This window comes from Neovison vison, chromosome 3 (assembly GCF_020171115.1).
Source record: "Neovison vison isolate M4711 chromosome 3, ASM_NN_V1, whole genome shotgun sequence".
NCBI lineage: Eukaryota > Metazoa > Chordata > Mammalia > Carnivora > Mustelidae > Neogale > Neogale vison.
The window spans coordinates 11,552,760-11,575,240 of NC_058093.1; the positions used below are offsets into that span (position 1 = coordinate 11,552,760).

At 38.6% G+C, this 22,481-nt stretch overlaps 1 protein-coding gene across 3 annotated transcripts in view; it reads right to left on the reverse strand.

Annotated features, from left to right (window-relative positions):
- Positions 1 to 22,481, reverse strand: part of SATB2 (SATB homeobox 2) — a 186,202-nt gene that overhangs the window by 159,415 nt on the left and 4,306 nt on the right. For 2 of the 3 annotated variants that reach the window (XM_044241237.1, XM_044241235.1), the window contains exons 2-3: positions 22,169 to 22,396; positions 190 to 366 (exon numbers count right to left, since the gene is read on the reverse strand). In XM_044241237.1, the coding sequence (XP_044097172.1) occupies positions 190 to 366; positions 22,169 to 22,337 (346 nt within the window). In that variant the 5' untranslated portion in view covers positions 22,338 to 22,396. The remainder of the gene's footprint in view (positions 1 to 189; positions 367 to 22,168; positions 22,397 to 22,481) is intronic. The other variant, XM_044241236.1, reaches the window with a different exon arrangement.

Below are 22,481 nucleotides of genomic sequence, written 5' to 3' on the forward strand. Positions count from 1 at the left end.
GGTCAAATGCTTCCCGAAGCTCTCTAACAATACACTGCAAGAAACATTCCACAGCTAGCTATTTGGAAAAGATGTTAGACCTGACCATTCTCCTCCAACCCTTGTTTGGAGAATTATTTCAGGAATTGCATTCTTCCTCAAATCATGCCACACAGAGGCACCGGGAGGGGAGGGGACACGCAGTAATACCTTGTGCCTGAGCCGCAGAGCTGTGGGAGTACCCCAGGGCCAGGAGCGCGGTCTCCACCAGCTGGCTAAAAAGCACATCTTTTCGAACCAGGACGAACTCCGCATGTTCTTCTCTGTTGTCATATTCAAGAGAGCCATCCAACTGCTCCACCACACAAAAGACAGGAATCATCAAACCTGGAGAGACAAAATTCAAGAGCAAAACACAAACATTACAAAGCAAATCTCAGTCACCATGATGAGAAGGGAAGAGACAGTTATAAAAGTTACTCATCTGTGATCGACAATGGTTTAGATTAAACAAGCCTCTTAGTTGGATGGGCCTAATGGGAAAGCTGTGGATTTTTTTTTCCTTCCTTATTACTATCAGACTGCAGCAGAATTGCCCTGGGCAAAGACAGAAGCCCTCAGATTCCAGTCATTAAAATGTGGAGTGTGGGGGTGCCTGTGTGGCTCAGTGGGTTAAGCCCTCTGCCTTCGGCTCAGGTCATGATCCCGGGGTGCTGGGATCAAGCCCCGCATCAGGCTTGATCGGCAGGTGGCCCACTTCCTTCTCTCTCTCTGCCTGCCTCTCCACTGCTTGTGATCTCTGTCTGTCAAATAAATGAATAAAATCTTAAAAAAAAAAAAAAAAGGGTGCCTGGGTGGCTCAGTGGGTTAAGCCGCTGCCTTCGGCTCAGGTCATGATCTCAGGGTCCTGGGATCGAGTCCCGCATCGGGCTCTCTGCTCAGCAGGGAGCCTGCTTCCTCCTCTCTCTCTCTGCCTGCCTCTCTGCCTACTTGTGATCTGTCTCTGTCAAATAAATAAATAAAATCTTTAAAAAAAAAAAAATGTGGAGTGTGCCCATCAGAGGTATCCTGACTAAGACCCTGACTCCAGAGCTGGCACAAAGCGGAGGTCAAGGTGACCTTCCAGACCCTCTTATCCTTCATGTCTATGGTTTTATCATTAACTATGAATCAGGACTATTATTTCCAGATCAGATCTGCTTTTGTCTGCAAATGCTGTAAGATACCTAGGAGAGAGGAATATTTGATTTCTGGGCCTAAGCTATCATGTGAATATGTCTAAGAAAGTCAATGGGAATTTTTTAAGGTCCCTCTTGTATCTTTTATCTAAGTCCTGGCAAATAGGTCATCAGTGAGCCTGAAAATATCCCGCTCAGGAAAATCTTAACTGGCATTTAACTTATGTCAAAATATACATCCAAATGTAAAATTCTGTCCTTTTTTAAATTATTATTTAACATATTAACACCAGTTACCCCTCTTAAGGGAATTATCTCTTCTTGTGTTTTCGGAGAAAAGAAGTAAACTACTCTAAAAAATAAAGCAAATTAGTCTAGTTGAAAATCTGTTGAAATCTGTTGTCACTGAAATATTTCTCTGCTTTGTATCAAAGTGTGAAAAGCTAAAAAATGTTTAATTCGCCAAAGATTTTTTATAAACTGTTTTTTATTTTTAAAAAAGTCATACAGGCATTTAAATCTAAAAACATAGCCAAGGCATAAGAAGATCAAAGTTTTACCAACATACAAGTAATAAACATGGACTCTGCCCCATGTATTCACACAAATTAGTATGTTATGGAATAAGATCTGTTCTGGGTCTTCTCTCTTCTTACAAGAAAACCAAAAGTTATGAAGGACAGGTGGGCCAGCCGAGAGGGGTGGGGAGGTGGACAACTGGTTGGTTACTGCTGAAGACACTTCACAATAAAGATAAGACCTCTGTGTAAATGACACGCAGGAGTTCTGCCTGTGAGACACAGACAGACAACACAGGAGTTTCTGTAAAAGCCCCTCCCCTCTGCCTAGCCCCTAGAAGCCTCCTGACTCACTCTGATCTGGAAAGCAGAGGGTGGGAGCAGACACTCTGCAAACTACCAGGTCACAGATGCAGATTTCTGTTCTAAAGATAATACAATGGTGCAACTGGTTCCCATGTGCTAATTATTATTATTAAAGATAATAAGTATAGGGTGTAATTATTAAATATAATCATTATTAACAATAATAATACTCATTAAGAATTGTTATCATTAAGGATCACGGTAATTATTATTAAGCCAGCACAACAGTCTAACAGGTCACACCATACCTATTCCCCGGGACAACTACCAACTCTGTGTTCACTCTTAAGAACAATAAGACAGCATTATTGTTTGTAGCAAATACACTATCTAAGGTATAGATTTATAGAAAATAGGAAATAAGGGCAGAACAGACTGATCATTTTAGACAAATAAGGGAATTTAGCCTGGCCCCACGATGCCTTATAAAATATTTTTTTTTTAGAATTGTGACCAGTACTTGCCTATCAAATGCTTACTTATTTATGCCCAATTTATTCCCAAATGTAGGTAAGACATGAAATAAATATATAAATTACAGTGCCTCCAAATTATCTTTGTGCTCATTCATTTATCCAATTTTTATTCCCTGAACACCTATTGTGTGCCAGGTAACCCCTGTGGCCTCAGAATACAAGTAGGAACAAGTCTGATGTGGCTCCTGCCCTCAATGCAGTTGAAGGGGCTGTAAAATCTTCCTGAGCAAGCATAATGGCATTTTACAGGATCTATCCATCAGAGTCCTTCCCAGCAGGGAGTAGCCCCCATTTAGACCTTTTAACTCTTACATACTGGTATATGATCTTTGTCCAAGGAAGCAGGTTGATTTCTACTCTCAATGATTTCAGCGTATGCACACATAGGGCCATGCAGTCAGTGGTGCCATAAGCTACTTCATCACTAATACCTATGTGTACATAAGTTTCAATGCTGAAAATCATGTGCAGTTCCTAATGTCAACATCTGAGTGTCACACATCTGGGAATCACAGATAAGGCCTTTCAGCGAATCCAGCTGCCCCCATAAGCTATCATGTATCCATTACTTAGGAACCATAAATCATTCTCAAGTCTATGATCAACTAAAAAAAAACCCAAGACCCTATTAATTTTTGAAAATAATATTAACAGTTCATTGAGTGAGATATGAGATACAACATTAAAGCACAGGGGTCTATGCCATTCAGGAACTTATTTTTTGAAAGTGTCAGCTACCAAAATATTTCCTGAACATTTCAGTTCAGTGATTAAAGAAAGCAATTGTTATCTGACATCAGAGCAATAACTTCTTCCAGTCAAAAAGCATCACCTATTTTGAAAATACAGAGAGAGAGAGAGAAAGGGAGAAAGAAAGAAAAGCGGGGAGGAGGAGAGGAAAGAAAAGGCCTTTGAGGTCATTTATAAAATAAAATAATATTAATCATAAATGTCTGATAACAGAATTTACTCTGAAAGCACATAATTATGAGCATTTAAAAAATAAAGAGGTTATATAAAAAAGTACTTTTATAGAATTTTATAGATCTAAACAATTATGAAATTTGTACAATGAAACACAATTTTTACAAAAGAAGAGGAAAAATAGGTATGATTACTAATGACAACAGCAAGAGAATTGAAAAATGGTAAAACAATTCAATTGGGGTCAAGTATGAGGAAAAAGAAATTAAGGCATAGGTTTTAAAAACTTAAAAACAGCAAATCCCTGGCAAAGACAACTAAGTAAGGGTGAGTAGGTATAATAAGAAAAGACATCCATTTGGTGCCCCCCTCACTGTCTCCAGGCAAAAAGAGAGAAAAAAGAAAAAAAAAAAAAAAGAAAGAAAGAAAGAAAGAGAGAGAGGGAGGGAGGGAGGGAGGGAGGGAAAAACAGACAGGGAGGGAGAGAGAGAAAGAAAGGAAGGAAGGAAGAAGTGACAATGGCTGAAAAGATGGGGAGAGTATTTGAAAGCAATTCAAAAAATAAACTAAGAAAGAAGAATTAAAAGGCAGGTTCCAATAAAAGAATAACAATGTAAAACTGAAATGTATTTATAACAAAATTTAGAAATGATCAAGAAAAAAAAGAAAAAAAAACTCTAGCGCTGTATCTGGAACTTTTGGCATTATTTCTCTTTTATTGTAGCACAGACCCATTTCCATATGATCAAGTAGGGAACTTTGAACCCTTTGATTATAAGCCCCGCTAAGCTTTTTACAATTGCGGCATGTTAAGCAGGTAGTTTCATCTAAAGGACAGATACACAGTCCCCGCCATTGGCTAAGAATTAAGAGTTATTCTGACAGTTGGGACAAAAGAGAATTCTGTTGTCACAGGGACAAAGTAAGCAGGAGATTCCTTCCACTAGAAAAATGCATTCTCCCAACTGTCATTAGTTCCAATGCTCAAACTGTCATTTTCCTTGTGACATTATTTCTGAAGAAGTGTGTGTGATGATAAAGGTAAACTCATCTTCGCCCCAGCAGCGGCCATGGGAATAGAGACAAAGGGGAGATGGTCAACCGTGGTGGTGATTAGTCCTGCCACAGCAGGCAGGGAACTCTAGGGTCAAATCCTGGCACGGTCATTCTTTGCCTATTGTAGTGACCTTGGGTAATTTATCTGACCTCTCTGAGGCTCAAATTCCTCCCAGGTAATATGCAAATAAAAATATCTACATCACAGAGTTGTTGTGAGGATTAAAGCACTGTGAAATAGTTTTCTGGCCTCTCTCAAACAATGGAACCTGTTTTCCTTTTTTTCTTGTTTTTCTTTTTTTTCAAAATCAGTATTCATACCAGTAATTAGTGCCATTAACACAAAATAAGAAACCAATCATTTTTTTCAGAGTCCATAATCAATGATCATGAAACTCACTAAAAAGCTTTTCTTCAGAATAAAAATGATACTCATAATCATTGAATTACTTAAGATATTCAATGCGCCCCAAGCAAAAGGGCAAAAGCTTTAAAAACATTCTATACGCTAAAACCGCTTGCCCTACACTACAATAGCTATTAGCCACATGTGGCAACTAAAACCGTGAAATGACTAGTGATGAATGGAGATGTGCTGTAAGTATAAAATACACACTCAATTTCAATGATTTAATACCAAAAACCAAATAAATATAGCATGAATAATTTTTAAAAATCAGTCGCAGGGAGAAATATTTTGGATGCCCTTAGTTAGATAAAATAGATCACCAAAATCAATTTCACCTGTTTAACTTCGTTTATTTATTTTTTTAAAGATTTTATTTATTTATTTGACAGACAGAGATCACAAGTAGGCAGAGGGGCAGGCAGAGAGAGAGAGAGAGAGAGAGAGAGGAGGAAGCAGGCTCCCTGCTGAGCAGAGAGCCCCGATGTGGGGCTTGATGTGGGGCTGGATCCCAGGACCCTGGGATCATGACCCCAGCCACAGGCAGAGGCTTTAACCCACTGAGCCACCCAGGCACCCCTGTTTAACTTCTTTTAAATGAAGCTACTAGAAATTTTAAAACAGTCCAGGTGTCTCCTGTGATATTTCTAGGAGAGCTGCTCTAAGCAATCTGCCAGCGCGGACATATACAATGGTTTTTTTGACACATGATAAAGTCATCACAAGCTGATAACTAAGACAATTGTGCAATTGTCTTGAGCATTTCTTGGATGCCCCTCAGTTATCTTTCCTCAGTGTTCCAGATCTTAGGAGACCTGAGGACAGATGTGCTATTGGTTAAACTCCAAAATCTAATGCGACATCTCTGCATCACCAAGGGAAGTGTGGGCCATTGTTTTATTCCTAACTCTAATAATCCAATTTCTCTCATAAGGGAAAGGCTTCTTTCCCCTTCCCTTCATTTTAAAGAACAGCCTTCAGGAAATGCCCCAACACCGCCATCAAAGTGACCCAAGGAACAAGTATCCTGTAGAGCTCTGCAGAGCTCACCTCCACAGTGAAAGTTGAAAGAAGGTCCAGTGGCCAGGGTCTGGAGGACAGGATTACACCGCTTTCCACAAAGCCACCCAAAACAAACCTGTCACTGGCACGGCACCTGCCGACACACCCCACACTCCGGCATACACGCGTACCTTTATCTTTCTCCCCACCGTTAGACATGAGGGGACAGCATTATTCCCATCCAACAACTGAGGAAACCAACCCTGGGAAAGTAAGTAACATGCTCAAGAGAAGCACAAGGAGAACCCTTCAGGTTAGCCAACTCTAAAGCCCAGCCATGCTGCTTTCTTGGGGATGGAAAACTACACTTGGAAACCCACACCCACACAAATTCAAAGGCTTGGCCTTCTAGTAAAGGCCCCTTCACTGCTTGTGAAGTCCAATGGGTGACATGCATCGCTTAAAAGTGAATTCCCCTTTCGACGTGGGAGGCACTGAGCTAGGCACACAGGAGGAATCAGACAGGAATCTGCCCTTAGTCACTCACAGACAAAGGAAGGCTCAAATAATGAGTCACACTCAAGTGGAGGTGAGTGGGCTCCAGCCTCTACCCTGGTCCCTTTGTCTCCTGGGTCCACCCTCATTCCTGGACCTGCCCCCTGAATGACAGAAGCCAGTCTAAGGCGATAGGAGCCCAGCCTTTCTCCTCTCTTTCCGGGGGGCTCCTGAAACTGTTTCCAGAAGCAGGGCAGCCACAGAACCCACTCCCTTCCCTGAAGCTGACTGCATATCTGGTTCTATCACCTGAGAAGGTCCCAGGGCTAATTGAAGATTACAAAGGCTTGAGGGCAGAGCCTCTCATATCTGCTCTTTGTATAAAACTCAACCTGGAGTCAAGAACCACACTTAGCAACCACCACAATCAATAAATCACAGAACCCTGAGACACTGAAACAAATTCTACCGTATACAGGGTCTACCGGAGGACTGGGAGAGAACAGAGGGGCGGCAACTACCATTTCTTATTGCAGATTTATTAGAAGAACAAAACAATTTACTTGCTCTAAAACCTCATTCTCCCTCCCCTTCCCCTTTCCCTCTCCATCTCAATCTCTATCTCTCTCTTTCTCTCTCTCTCTCTCTCTCCCCCATACACACACACACACACACACACACACACCCTGAGTCACAGACAAGGAGTAACTTCAATGTTAACCTTTAGGATTAGCTTCTAGACTCTTCCTTCCACCCTAAAACAATAAAGGCAAGTATCAAGATTGCAGTTAGAAACAAAAAGAAAGAATAGGGTGCCCCTCACCTCCTTCTAGGTGAGGCAAAACTTCAAGATGGATCAAGTCTGTCTTTGATCCAGGCAAAACTTTTTTTTTTTTTTTCCCAGGCAAAACTTCAAGATGGATCAAGTGTGTCTTTCTCACTCTCCTCTTTTCTGCCCCTGAGGTCCCCTCCCAGGCACCCAACCTCCTGAGCTAAGGTAACCAGAGGCTCCACATTCCACCTTTCCACTCCAGCCTCCCATTCCCCCCAGGGGCTGAGCTCAAAAATTCCAAAGAGATTAATAGATAAAAAGATGCTACAGTTTACTGTTCGAATGGTTTAGCAGTCCTTTAATTTCCTTGGATATGTTTTCATTGTAAAAGAAACTCACTGTATCCTATATTAACTTTGAATGGAAAGAATTTCAGGTAATGGGATTGAGAAAAAAAAAAAAAAAAAGTTTTCACCAGGCTTGGTGTGGCAGGGGAGCAAAAACATCTGGGGGCAAGGGAGACTAGCACAGGTGGACTGGAGGTCCTCTAGGCTCCCGTAAACTGCTCCACTTTCTAAAGTTTCTCTCTGATCCTTGCTTGCAAACGAAGATTCTCTGAAGGATTCATTCATTTGTCTTTGTTTTGGCTTTCTTTTTTAACTCTTACTGGAGAAGCAAGAGCTGACAGAGGTGGGGCAACCCGCATCATTCAGAGGAGGAGGAACACAGTTAATCCTACAACGTCGGAGAAGGGCAAAATTTGCTTTAATAATAATGACTCCAAGAGCATATTAAGTCATATGTGCAGAAATTTTATTTCATGTTCATCCATGACCCAGTTATTTGTAACTCAAGTTTAGATCTCCAAATAAAGTCTCAACAAGAACGCTCCTTGACGCCTCTCTCCCTTTAGGGAAGTGTGGAAGGGAGGTAAGATTGCCAAGAAATACTTGATTCTCAGAATCCTGTCTAGTCAAACCAGACACTACCTGGCAGCCCCTGAGGCAGATCTTAACTTTAGGAGATAAGAACAAAAATAGGCCAGGGGTGGGTCAGCCGCCTGAACTCTGAGTCCTCTCACTTACCACCCTAAAGGCTCAAACTGCGCTTAAAGCGGTAGGGCGGGGAGTTGGCTCCTGGACTTCCAGGCCTGTCCCCAGACTGAGAGATCACAATCCACCCTCAAGTCGGAGCTGAAGCTGCGGGATAAACTCCGTGTCTCTCAATACGCCTCATTTATAGAAATGTGGTAGCAGGATCAGGTTGGCCAGGCCGTTTGCAAAACAGGATTTTTCAGGCACACAGGAGGCACAGTGTGGCTACTTATCTAAACAAAGAAGCCTGAGCTACACCTGGGAACCGGGCCATAGCAAGCCTGACCCGCGGAACTCCATGCCCTGAGGTCAGGCATGCCCAGTGGGAGCGAATGAGAGGCCTGCCTTTTCCTTCTCCGACCTGGGCTGGAATGAGAGAGTCTCTTCGCTCCCTCACTGCCCACCCCATCCCTGAGCCTGACTTACAGGGAGTCCAAAACAAATGTTGGCCGCAGTTTGACAAAATGTTAATTCCAGCTAGACATTCATAACCACCGTTGAGAGGTAATGTCAGCTCTGGGTTTTTCCCGTTACTTCCCCGCCGAGCGTGTCCCACCACGGTAGCCCACTGTACTGCCTTCAGCATCAACACACACACACGAGAAGAGCTTTCCAAGAAACGATCCCCACGGGTGGACTCAGGAGCTCACGCCATGCTCTCCAGGGGCGGTCCGCCAGACCACAGGGCTGCATAGGACCTCTGTGGACAGACACTGTTGGTTTATTACCAGGAAGGCATCGCAGTCTATTGGTGCAGGACTCAAGTGGCGAGCAGCACTGGGCTCTGGGACCGGACACATCCTGGAACCCTGGGGCTCTGAGCCACAGTCCCACAGAGCCTGCACTGAAGGGCCACAACGTCTTTTGTAAATCAGACCAACAACAATGTTTACTGACCCAGAAATTTTTAAAAAAAAATTTTTTTAAAGATTTTACTTATTTATTTGTCAGAGAGAGAAAGCACAAGCAGGGGGAGCAGCAGGCAGAGGCAGAGGGAGAAGCTGGCTCTCCACCGAGCAGGGAGCCCGATGCGGAACTCCATCCCAGGACCCTGGGATCATGACCTGAGCCAAAGGTAGCCACTTAACCAACTGAGCCACCCAGGCGTTTCCCCCACTCCAAAAAAAATTTTTTAAAGAAAAAAGTAGAATATGTAAGTTTGATGATCACAGAGGAGTTCAAACATGAGGTATCCCTTAGTTCAAACTAAATTTTTGAGGTTCTTTTCACAGTGGGTTATCAATGCATTTATGGAGTCCTGAGACTCAATGGCTTGTTAAAATAACTATACCATAATTCATTAATGCTAAGATTTCTTCTGCCTGTCATAATGTAAAATATTATTTTAGAGGACTCTGAGAAGATAGATAACTCTTCAGGTAGTGTTTAAGTGAGATGTAGGTACTGCTGCCTTCATTCTTACTATCCTCTCTGGAAAATCTATTTGCAACTTAGAGTCCCAAAAGTCAGAAATAGAGTCAATAAAAACTATCTTTGTACCAACATTTGCTTTATCATCTCCAGTTTTGAGATTTGCCTAAATGTTATTCTATCTAATTTAACAATTAAAATAAAAAAATCCTTGATTGATTTCTCCAGTGTAGTGTTAAGGAAAGGTTAACTGTACTGAGGTTCACTAGCAAGAAATTAATAAAAGAATCAAGCACTCGGCTCTCAATAAGACAAGACTACCCAGATTTCTAGTGGGAATATTTCATAGCACAAGCATGTTTTCTTTGGGGAGTTTAACTCACCAAAATTATTAAAAATTGAGATCAAACACTGGTGCAAAGCCCCAAAGGAAATCATACTAGACTGGAGAGATTTTTATCAAATAAAAACCTGAAAAGGTGAAGTTTTTATAGTAAAAAATAAAAGGTTTTCTCCTTACAAGAGGAAATCCTACTCTCTATGTTTAGGGATAAAACAGCAAAACATGTAGGGATGTCTAATAGCTGTGTAAAAATCATCACTGTGAAGTGAATGCAGATTTCACAAAGCTGAGTTTAGCCATCACCATTATAAGCCACTCTCGTTCTGGTACCCAAAAATGCCTCCTCCCGGTAGGTAATAGCAAGCTAGCCCTTGAAGGGGCTGACACTAGAAGAAAAAGGAAAGAATAAGGAGAGAGCAAGAAAGTCAGAATCATAGTGTGTATTCTGCAGTTCCCTAAGGGTACACCGAGATCTCTGGATTGCAATACGTAGGATATTATTATTGTGACTGAGACGAGGTTAATAAAACCTAGCATACAGACTGGGGAAACTCAGGTCCCCACTGGTGGAATACTTCCCAGAAAAGATATTTTAAGTATATATGTACCTGTGAAATTTACAGCAATTACTTAAAATAAGAAAAAGAGAACAGAGAAAACTCATTATTATTTTTTCACTTTATGATTCTTTAGCCATCCCTTTTGTAATGTATGTAATTTCCAAGAGAATGTTAAATTTAATATTTAGAAAAACCTAAAGAGATCACTTAAGCTACAGCACATAAATCCACTGAAAATCTTATTCTCATCCTTAATGTTATCCAGGATACCATCCAGCCATAGGAGGAAAGTTATTCCCCTTTTAACTATCTTTGAAAATTGTCACCAAAGCCTAAAGTGATTTATTTGTCTCCTGAGGGTGGGGGGAGGGGGAGAAGGATGAAAAATCTTCATCAGGAAGATAATACAAGTTTCTACCTTCATTAAAGGAAAAGACCCTGGAAGAATACCGCACCTTTTAAAATCTGGGGTAATCTCAGATATGAAACAACTCAATCTCAAAGATTCCACCTCTAGATTCCCTGGATTCTGGATTTCTTTAACTCTCAAATTAACTTCTGAGCCTCCAAATCAAGCATATCAATGTAGTTTCACCCCCAAAGGGTCAGTTTCAAAACAGATCTAATCTCACCCACTCAACACAAAATAACAGAAAAGACAAGACTAAGACTCTTTCTCAAACTGGGCATTCGATGAGAAAGGGTTCCTTTTGGGGTGAACTGAGGTTCAGATGTGTGCATGAGCTCCAGTGTGACGGCGGTGCCTTGCCCATCACAGAGAAAGTGTCCCTTCTTCTTGCCATCGCTGCCTGCATCTCGGCAAAGATGATGGAAGGAACTAGACCTCACAGTTTTCGTGCACATAAATGCATCTCTTTATTTTGTTAAGAGAAGTAGGACTGACAAAGGGATATGTTTTCAAAGAGGGAGCCTGTGTTTATTACATATCTGAGAGGCCCGCGGCAAGAGAGACTTGGTGAGTTGTATCAAAGAGAGAAAACCTGCACCTCCGAGGTTCTTCTCGGGTAAAGAGAACTGTCTCCCTCAAACTTGCTTTCAAGCTCTACATCAATCTTCAATATAATTATGTTTGACAGAATATAAGCTCTTGGCAGTTAACTTGTTTACAATAAATGTTTAGTTTGGGTACATGGACTGTATTTCAGCTTTATAAATATCAAACACAAACCTACAACAGTCCCATTATGGGGCTGAGAATTATTCTGCTATAAATCTTTTTATTGGGGGGCCAAGGGAATTACTTTGCAGCTTGTTTTCCACTAACCACTCGGAACAGTGTGAAAAGAGGTACATTTATACCCTGACCCTGTGCTAATTGGAATTCTATACATTTCCATGGGAGAGCTTACAGTATCAATCCTGAACACGCAGGCCGCCTCCCTCCCGCCCACGGTTTTGCCATGGTGGTAAAAAAAATCCACGTGCAACAATGGTTATTACCAAAGCCATGGCATTTTCGCACAGCTCTTATTCTCAAAGTCTCCTGGGAGCTAATGGCCATTTGTGACAGCAATGGCAGGCCTTCAATGGTAAGCTCTAGTATTGGGGGGTTTATAAGTTAGCTATAAAAATGCGCTTAAGGCTCAAACTTACTATATGAACGTGCCTGTAAATAAAGTGAGTTTTGCTGAATGTTACATGGAGATTCATTTGAAAAGGGGGGGGAGAGTCACCTTAGTTACTCTTGTAAAGTACCTTTACTTGGGTCTTAAATGTGTATAACTTACTTGGAGAGAATAATATGCTCTTCTTATACCCCTTCAATAATAAAGCGTGTTAAGTCTAATACTACATCTGCCACCCCTATAGCACAAAATCTTGTCTGAACAGAGACTGAGAAGCTGAACACTGCACAAAGCCTCATGAGCACCCTGGCCTAGCCCCACTCTGCTCCTTGAGCACTTTTCTCCCGGCCTGCACCCTCACTAGGGTTTGGAATGCCTTCTAGTTTTCAGAAGATGACAATTCGCCAGTGCAGGCTGGTTTCCTCACTTGTTTTTAATTTCACAATTATCTTGTAATCACATATCTGCATAATATTTCAACTCCAACATAGTATTAACATACAGAAAAGATCATTCTTAATTTTCCAAAATACTACTGGGGTACTGTCACTTTATCATTTAATAGTGAGATCCCAACTTCCTTCCCTCTGATCAAGGTTACAATTTCAGGTGATGTAAAATAATTTTTTATCTTTCACCTTCTAATAAAGAAGATAAGAAATTAATTTGTAAGTCTCGTGGGTCATCAAATTTGATTTTATTTAAAATTTTACCACATGAATTTCATACATGAGAGACAGAAGAAAAATATTTTCATTGCATTATCAGCCTCACAGGTCTTGTTAATATCAAAAGCACAGTTTACAACGTGAACTAATGGAAAATTGTTAAATTCACCTAAAATAATCAATCCTTTTTTTTCCCCTCTTAATTTAAATAAGCCCTTTTAAGACCCTCACTATTTAACTGCTATTTACTTGGGGAAGGGGAGACATGGAGAAGGTGACTGCATGAAAAGGAAAAAAAAAAAACAAAACACTTTTTTTAATTGTACAACAAAAATTCCCTCCAAGGCAAAACGACATTATGCCAAGTTCCACCCAGAATTAATGTTTAGGTTTAAATTATAAAGTCCAGAAAAAAACGGAACCACTAATAGACCCTTAAAGCTCCGTGGCATTCGTCACTGCTGTTAGGTTATGTAAATGTTAAAACTGAAAACCCTTTGCTGACAAAAGTATTTTAATGAAGGTGCTATTAAGTAGACTCTCTGAACTTATTAAAAAAAAAAAAAGGCTTTTGAGCTATTTGATATAAATTCCACTCTAACGGGGATTATCCTTGGGACAGTTCTGGGATTATGAGACCTCGGCCAGTAAGCGTTGACTGCCTATCTTTTTCCTTTCGCTTTACCATTCTCAGAAAGATTTTTAAGTATTGAACCCAAGAAAATTCTTAGCTACCAATCAAAGAAATATTGTCCTCTAACTCTGTCAACAGAGTCAAACTTTGGGCTCCAAATGTTCCGATGGCCAACATTATTTGTGGCTTCAGTATCCCCACAACAAGCGGGCGTTAAGGCCACTGGTTGGCCAGCTCCACCGTCATCAAAGTTGCCAGGAGCTCACAGTTTCTATGAACAGAGTAAGAAATATAGCCCACAGTGAAAGAAAACTAGCCACTGATGTGGGCTGCTGCCGGCCGGCTCACTCCAAGTTGCTGAAAGCTCCACGCCGGGGAATGAGTTCTGGAGGCTCAGCAGTGGAAAGGACTATGGATTTAATAATGGCTCCAGTGGCTTCCAATGGAGGCCGGAGCCTATGCATCCCAAGTGACAGTCTCTGTGACCTGAGTGACTGTCCGTGAGGAGCACACATGGAAACTCCCCCAACCCCATGAGTGCAGAGAAGAAATAAGGGTGTTCATGATTCACCTTCAGTTCTCTCTCCCCCCTTCAGCCTGGTGATGACTTCGGAGAAGAAAGAACAGCAGGCCTAGGGATCACACCTAACCTTTACTGGGGAGAGTTTATAGTAAGAGAAATATGCGTTACTCTTGTCTTCCATTTATACAGGTTTAAAAAAAAAAAAAAAAAAGAGGTATTTCTATTAGGTAGAATTTAAGAAAATTTGATTCCTTTCTCAAACATCATATGAAGACAAAATCAATGAGCACTTTTAATTGTCTCCTGAGCAACCACCTCCCAGGGGCTCCTCTCCCAACTTCCCAGGGAGGATCACCAACCAAATGGTCTCTCCCCCAAAACAGATTTTAGCTAATAAACACAACAAAGTAAGCGAAAAGCATTTCAGTTATTCTGCATCCTCTCCAAGACTAAAAATTTGTACATTGTGTGACAGGTCCACCTCATTTTTCTTAATGATGTTTTTATTATTCTTTCACTCAATTAAAGCAGAAATGGATATTGCATCTTCTGACTGTATAATTGTTATTGTAATCTGCTTTCGATCACTGCTTGGGAAATAGGTCCAAAACAACATAAACTCTCCACTGCCTCAGAAGGCAAGTCATTTTCTTTTACTACGACACTTAAAGAGACATTTATCATGCTGCTCTGTTAGCATCTTTGGATTATGATAAAAGAAGTTCTTGTTCTGTTAACCAAAAAAATATAATATTTTGAAAACACTGCCATTTAAGGAGTTTTGATAGGAATGCCTTTTCCTAATAAGCTACGAATTTTGCCTTTCCTTATACATACAAATAACTGGAACAAATGCAATAAAAATATGCGATTTTAATATGGGGAATAATCAAGAAATTTGAAAATCAATCATATTCAGTTATAAAAGAACTGATACACTTGCTTTCTGGCCAAATACAAAAACAAGTTAAAAAAACTCTTTTGAAGAAAGAAAAAGATAACTCTTTTGTAAAATGTGCTGCTGGGCACATTTCAGTAACTGTGCCACCATCAGTGGGCACCAAACAGTGACCGTGGTACGAAATCCCTACTTTTTTGTAAGTGGTAGCTTGCAGTGTTTCCCCTGAACTTTTTAATCTCTGTTGTTATGTTAAATGCTATCACTTAATAACCCTCTGTGCTAAGACAGAACTCCAGTCCAATGATAAGCAACTAGTTAAGGAAAGAGCCAAATTTGCCTTATACCGTGAGCAACTAAAATGGAAATATACTTCCCCCAGAGTTTTCCTAACGTGTCATAACTACAAATAAAGAACATTCTTACTACAATACGGCTGCCATAATTTGCTGATAACTTTATTGTAAAGTTCAAATTCTTAAAATTTCTATTAAAACTTTTTTTTCATTTTAAGCATTTGCCAAACTAGTAACTACAATATTCACTAGTTTATCTTTAAAGTTTTAAAGGTACATACATCAATGAAAAATGGAAAAAATACATCCCATAAACCCCACTGCCATAATTATATATCTAAAGCACATTTATTCCATATTAGGTCATTTTTAACCTAGTTCTTAAAAAAATCTATAATAAGTAGAACTTTGCAAATGAGAAGAAAAGATGCAAGTTGTAGAAGACCATTTCTGATGTAGCCTTTCACTTTATTATACTGATTTTGCCACAATTTTAAAATCACTTGCTACTAAACAGCAAAACAATCCTGTTAATTGAAAACAAAAAAATTACACAGATAGAGTTCCATGCTTTTGAAAACTCCAGCATGGAACATTTTTACATAAACACTGCGTAGTGTGAGGTGCTCATAGGGCTTATTTCATGTAAAAGAAGAAAATAAATGTTTGGCTGATCACTGACAATAAGGGAACCAATGTGACTTCAGAAAATGGAAAAGAACACACTATAGAGGCTACATCCGTGCTTTTTTGGAAATCTGTAAGTACTCAACTGGGTTTTGTTTTAACTCATACCTCAATTCCACTCAGGGCCGTCTACTTGGACTTTGAAATATCTATCACATTACCCGTAAGTAGTAGGATGATGAATCCTTTGTATATAAAAATCCATTTTTAACACATAGACATTTTCAAACCTCTATCGCACTTTAAAATAAAAGGAATTCACAACTCTTTTTACTGGCACCCTAAATTAATGCTGGACAGCAGTGGTGATTGGAAGTGAGAAAGGCCCCATATAATCAAAGTCAGCAGATGGAAATCACTCATTTTAAAATCACTATAAAGAAAAGGATGGAAGCTAAAAGGCAAACTCTCTTCATTTTTTGAGCTAAGCATAAAGGTCTTCTACTTGAAACTATTTTCACTTCTTTCTTTCTTTCTTTCTTTCTTTCTTTCTTTCTTTCTTCCAAAATAATGAGTTAAAATGTATGGGTTAGATCCAATATTTCACTGCTGTTCTTATTCTTGGGGGTGGGGGGAACGGTACTGCCAAAGCTTCTGAAAAGAGTTTGGGCTGCTAATTTTCCGTTCACAAAATCTAAATTCCCCTTATGCATCTCACACAACTCATGAAATAATATGAAACAGTATTATATCACTGCAAATTGAGACATTTTTATCAAAATAAAGAGCTATGATGCCAACATTTCATTTGTCATTTCCCACTTGTCACTTTTCACTGACAAACTGTTACACATACAACTTTTGTCAAATGCTCCATCTTTAAATATGTTCCAAAATGCCATTGTACCTCAGCATTCATATAAGGATGATAACAAAAAGTACTGTTACCACACCTTAGTTACATAGGTTTTTTAAAAAGCTTACTTATTAGATAAAAGAATATAAAGGACTTTTTATTAATTTACAGGCTATGTAGGATAAAGTTTGGCTTTCTGAAATAAGACAAATTATGAACATATTTTATGCACCTAAAGTGAGATTATTAATTATAAGGAACTTTTTTAATGGTGAAGAAATGGATCATTTTTATTCTCAGCAGAAACCTAAACACTCTAAAAAGACCTAAAAAAATAATACAATTTGGAATTCATCTAGCCCTGTTAATGCCTTTTTTATATATGCATAAAGTCTCTACACTGAATTCTCTTTTAAAAAAACAAATAAAGGTTTTAAACTATTAAACTAGAACCATCAAACTTGACAGCTTATCAGATACACCAAATAATTACCCTGTTTTGCCTAGAATAAAACTGACTTCCATACTCTTAAAATAACTCAAATTCATATCCCTACATCTTTAAAAAATGACAATAAGTCTGTTTATATATATATATAAATATAATAATATATATACAAGATATCTAAGATGTACAGGCTGATTCTACTAGACACAACCCTCTGGGAAAGGATTATATTGCTTATTTTCTACAGGGGTTAAAAAACAGATGCCTGAAGGGACATCTATGTATTCCAACACACATACACACACATTTCACTGCAGATGATCTTGAATATATAATGGTCAGTGGGTTTCTGTTGATGGAACACAAGGCTTCCAAAATTACTTGAAACATCAAATTATGCTCAGGACTTTGAGGGGCGGATACCCTATGTTCTGTTTAATGTGTATGTTCCATTGCATATATTTTTTTAACCAAGTATATCTTTATTTTAATAACAGGCCAAGGACTAAAAAACACTTTAGAGAAGGGCTATTTTTCTACCTCAGCAAAACTACAGAGGACATGCTAGATTGTTGGATGACCCCAGAGCCTAAGTTCATTCTATTTAAAAGATCTTAAACCCTTAAAAAAAAAAAAAGGAAAGAAAAGAAAGAAAGAATGTAAAAGAGAAACACAAACTTTTCTCTTTTGAAATAATAACATTGAGTCCTCCCTATAAGGATGATGGGTATCATCCAAGTATCATCCTTGGCTAAAATGAATTTAATGAGTTTTTGTCATTTTACCCTGGTTGACAATATGTTTCTAAATTTCCAAGTATTTTATACATTTTAATATGTCAATATGATTACTCTTTTGTATCTGCACTCCTTTCAAAAAGTAAAATGTCTCCCTACAACTGCTAATATGGTGACTGCACCTGACCTGAACTGCATTTCTTTTAATCTAAAAGGAAATGTTCCACATGTAGACAATTAAACTAACTGTTGTTGTAGACAATGTTCAGCTCTAAATGAGGCCCTGCCCAACAATCGTGATCACATTTGCTTCCCTATTTGAATACATCAGTGTGTATTGCATAATGATTTTTTTTTCCCCTTCTAACAAGACAGTTATGTTCTTCAAAGGGCTGCCTATTAGCAAGAAGAATAGGCCTACTTTGGGTCAACTAGTTTATAAGATAAATTTAACAGGCAATTTCTCAACAAAATTGAATCATTATTTTAAAAACAAATTCTTTAAAAAAAAAAAAAGCAAACTTTTTTCAAAAACAGCAAATATCCCTAAAAGATATCCCCAGTTTTCAAACATTTTCTCCTAAAATATAGAACATTTAACACCAAAAATTATCAAAATTCATAGGAAAATGAAAAATATCAAAAAGATTTCTGATGTTTAATGCCTCCCATCAGCAAATACACCATCTGGTATACTCAAGCGCTGTTCATTCAGTTTAAATAAAGCTGTCTGAAAGTTCTTCTTTAAGCCAAACATTTAAAAATGAAAATGCTTGTGTTAACAATGAATGAAGCACAATAATTTATTGCTGTTAAAGCACAACTGGCCAGAGCCTTTCAGCAGTCCAGGAGGAAAGCAGAAGGCCTTGCTTCCTCTGGAAACTTGACTGGCATCACTTTCATTTTAGGGTGTACGTTTTGTGGCTAAAGCATCACACACAGCAGAACATTTTAGGTACTTATGTTAATGGTGGTAAAAGAGATCATCTGATTCTTATTTTCGTCATCCTTAATAATCTTCTCTTTTTCTAAATCTTCAAATGGATCTGTAAGTTTTAATCAACAATTTCACAAATATAAATTTCCCCACCATTAATCATCCTTTCTCAAAATCCTTATGGAGTGAATTACTAGCTGAGAGGGGACGCCAATTCTAGTAAGTGAATGTTACCCAGCAGGGACATAAAGCTGTCAACACCGCGGTGCTCTTGCTTGCTCTAAACTCTCTCCCAGCCTTCATATGTTTTTTAAAGAGATATTAGCCTTTTTTTTTCCCTGGGGACCTTCTATAAAAGCTGACTGTCATACACATCTGAGCACTTATTTTATTACACAAATGTTTTAAAACACACTACTTAGATAAGAACAAAAACAGCCGAGAAAAGTGTTGTAAAGACAAAGCAAAACTGATCTACTTTCTAATTGTCTTCTAAAGCTAACCACATTATAAACAACACACTAACTTTTAAGTCCCCTATTAAAACGCAACCTTGAAGACTGTGACAGTGTATCTACCATCTCAACTAGTTAAATCCAGACACTAAAATAATTTCTTTTTTTTCTTAACAAACACATTCTCATCAAAAACATACCAAACTGTCTCTCTAAAAATGTGAAATAATGGAAACAGAATTTACTATTGCAACCATTGTATTTAGAAACATTTATTCACCTCACTGCTTATCAAAAATAGTAAGATAAATTGCCATGTTATTGGACAACCAATTAACTTCATGATCTCCCCTATTTTTAGGGGGAAAGCTTTTAAGAAAAAGCATCACTAAAGATTAATGAATACACCCTCCCAAATTTTGAGCTCTATTTTTAAAACATAAATTATTATAACCATCTTTACAACACTGACAAGATTATAATATATCTGAAAATGGCAAAAAATGATAGTTATAAATGTTTTGTAGTTGTCTATGCTTATTATATTGCTTTATAAAGAAAATTTAAACAAAGAAAGGAGAGGAGAGAAATATAATCTATTTTATATTTACTCTATGTTCCAAAAAGTCTTTCAATTACAAAGAACTGCTAACTAGAAATGTATTTTAAACATTCTTTTAAAATTTAAAAAGTGTATTTTTTAAAAGACTTTGCTTTTCTTTAATCTATACACATTATTAAAAGTTATAAAGAAATGGAATTATTTCTATCTCAAGGTACATTAGGAAACTATATAAACTTAAACCCCAAAACCAATATTAACATTTAGTGAAAAACTTTACACTATCAAAATATTATGTTCTAAGTTGTTATAAAGTTTTCTAAATTAAAATTATTCCAAATAATCTATTGTGCTATATAGACCAAAATCCTCCTTTAAAAAAATATTTTAAAACCCACCACATGTAAACTCTTTTAACCACTTTATTATTAAGTATTATGCATAGTACTTATTGAGACAAACTAATGACATCTATTTTCAGTTTGGAAAGCAACTAATAAGACCTTTGATATTACTAAATTAAAGTTCACAAAAAATGACTAAAGCAGCTTGTTGAAACAAACCCATTATTCTTCCTGAAGACTTAATTTTGCTTTACATCAAATTTATAAGTGGTCCAATGTAAATCATAGTCTCAGAAAATAAGAAACGCAACCACTCTTACACAAAAGGTATCCCTGGTCAACAAAATCGATATGCTATAGGGAAAAACAAAAAAACCACTTGTTTTAACACCACTTGTTTTAAGAAATCACAGTTGTTAACAATTACGTTCCAAAATGTAATTTAGTGGATTTTAGTAGGTCTTCAGAAAGAAACCAAAATTTCAAGTCCAGGTTTTTTTCTATGCGCATAAGGCCCCTTGGAGAACACATATCCTCCAAAGATTTCCCAGTTTTTCAATCAAACAGTATCAGCACTTACACCACCTTACACTTGCTTCTATCATATTTGCTATATATTTCTCTCATATATGCAGACACTTAAAGATGTTACAAGAAGTCTGAAGTTATTGTTCTAGTGTCAAGATAACACATAATACCACTTTTTAAAAGTGGGTAGCACTATCAAGTTTTCTTTTGCTTCATTAAAGTCTATCTTTAAGTCCGTAATATTTTAAAAGATATGTAAGCCACAATGTATAGCCAAATAATTTTTTAAAGCTTTAAAAATTGTGAGAATGAGTACTTCTGGAGGGAGATGAGTAAGATAAGGAACTAAGGCAAACCATTCTAAATGTCTACCATGAAGAAATAATAATAGCAAACCAAGTAAAAATAGAAACATGTTATTTTATAAAATGTCTGTTTTAACTCTTTAAAAGGGCATAGACATTTAGACTTAAGTCTGTATTTTGAAATACATACTATGGCTATTTAGAACATGGGGTTGGAGCTTATCATTAAGTTTTGCCATGGTTTTGCATCATTTCAGGCAGGCCAATATAAAGAATTACATTAAATTAGCTACTGCTGAAAATATTAGGGGGCAAAAAACCCTCTAAAAGTAGAAAAAGATTTAAACTGATGATTGATCTCAAACACAAAAAACTGCATGCCATGTCGAATTGTGCATTTTATATGTAGAAAACAACCAAGCAAATGGCATAAGCCTCAAAATATTTTAATAATGTTTACAATATGTATCTTTATTTTGTAAAATTTTTTTCCTAATCACTTTAAAAGGAAGTGGTGTTTAAATGGTAAAAATCTACAAAAGCTTTTCTTTAAATAATATTAAATTCTTGGGAAGGTAAAGCAGCATGTAGCCATTAAGACTACTTTGCTATTTTTACCTGCTGTGCTATGACACACATGTAACAAAGTTACAAACGCATATGACTTTGAACTTCATAGAAAACGGTGACCTTAAAACCTCTAAGGGCCTGACAGATTCATTATGATTCCTTATTTCCCACTTGCAGTGTGGCAGGAAATATTCCCAGTTGTCACTGATCTATCTCGAAGCACTGTCCTAACGACAAAGTAACCCCAACACTCTTGCTCCTGTGCATTAGAAACTAGTCCACAAAAGCGATCGCACCTAAACTTCATCTCTACAACAGACACTCTGAGGCAAAGCAAAAGAGTTAAATCACTAAAAAGCTCTCTAGGAAAATCTAGAAACAGTTAGCTGGCTGTGACATAAACCTGCCAACACCTCAGCACACAGTGGCAAAGTGCCCAAAAAATGCCACCCTCTGGGTAAACCACTTTCTTCTTTTAACTCTAGATGAGCTACCAGTTGCAGAAGAGAGGCGACGGGGGCATTATTCGGCAACCTGGAATTCACTTCCTGTAATCCTACACCGCGACAGCGCCTAATCAACCTGAACCCTGACACCCGGGCCATTATCGCCGGGCCGCGGGGCTGCGCGCGCCTCCCCGCTCCGGGCTGTTACCTCCCACGGCCTTGGCCACGGCGCCGTTGGGCCTCCCGCGGGCTCCCATGGGGCTGCCGTTCTGCTCCAGCCGGGCCACCTTCACCGGGGGAGGCCCCTTGACGTCAGGGCTGCCGCTCCGCCGGTCGGGGCTGTCCCGCAGACACGGGCTCTCGCTCCGCCGCTCCATGCTGCTCCGACTCGGAGACAAAGTTCCCACCGGCAGGTCGCAATAAAACGCGCAGGGACCTAGGGAGGGGGCGGGGGGTAGGGAAGGGGGAGGGAGAAAAAAGAGGGAAAACCGCTCACACACGTGATAGACGTTCAGGCCAGT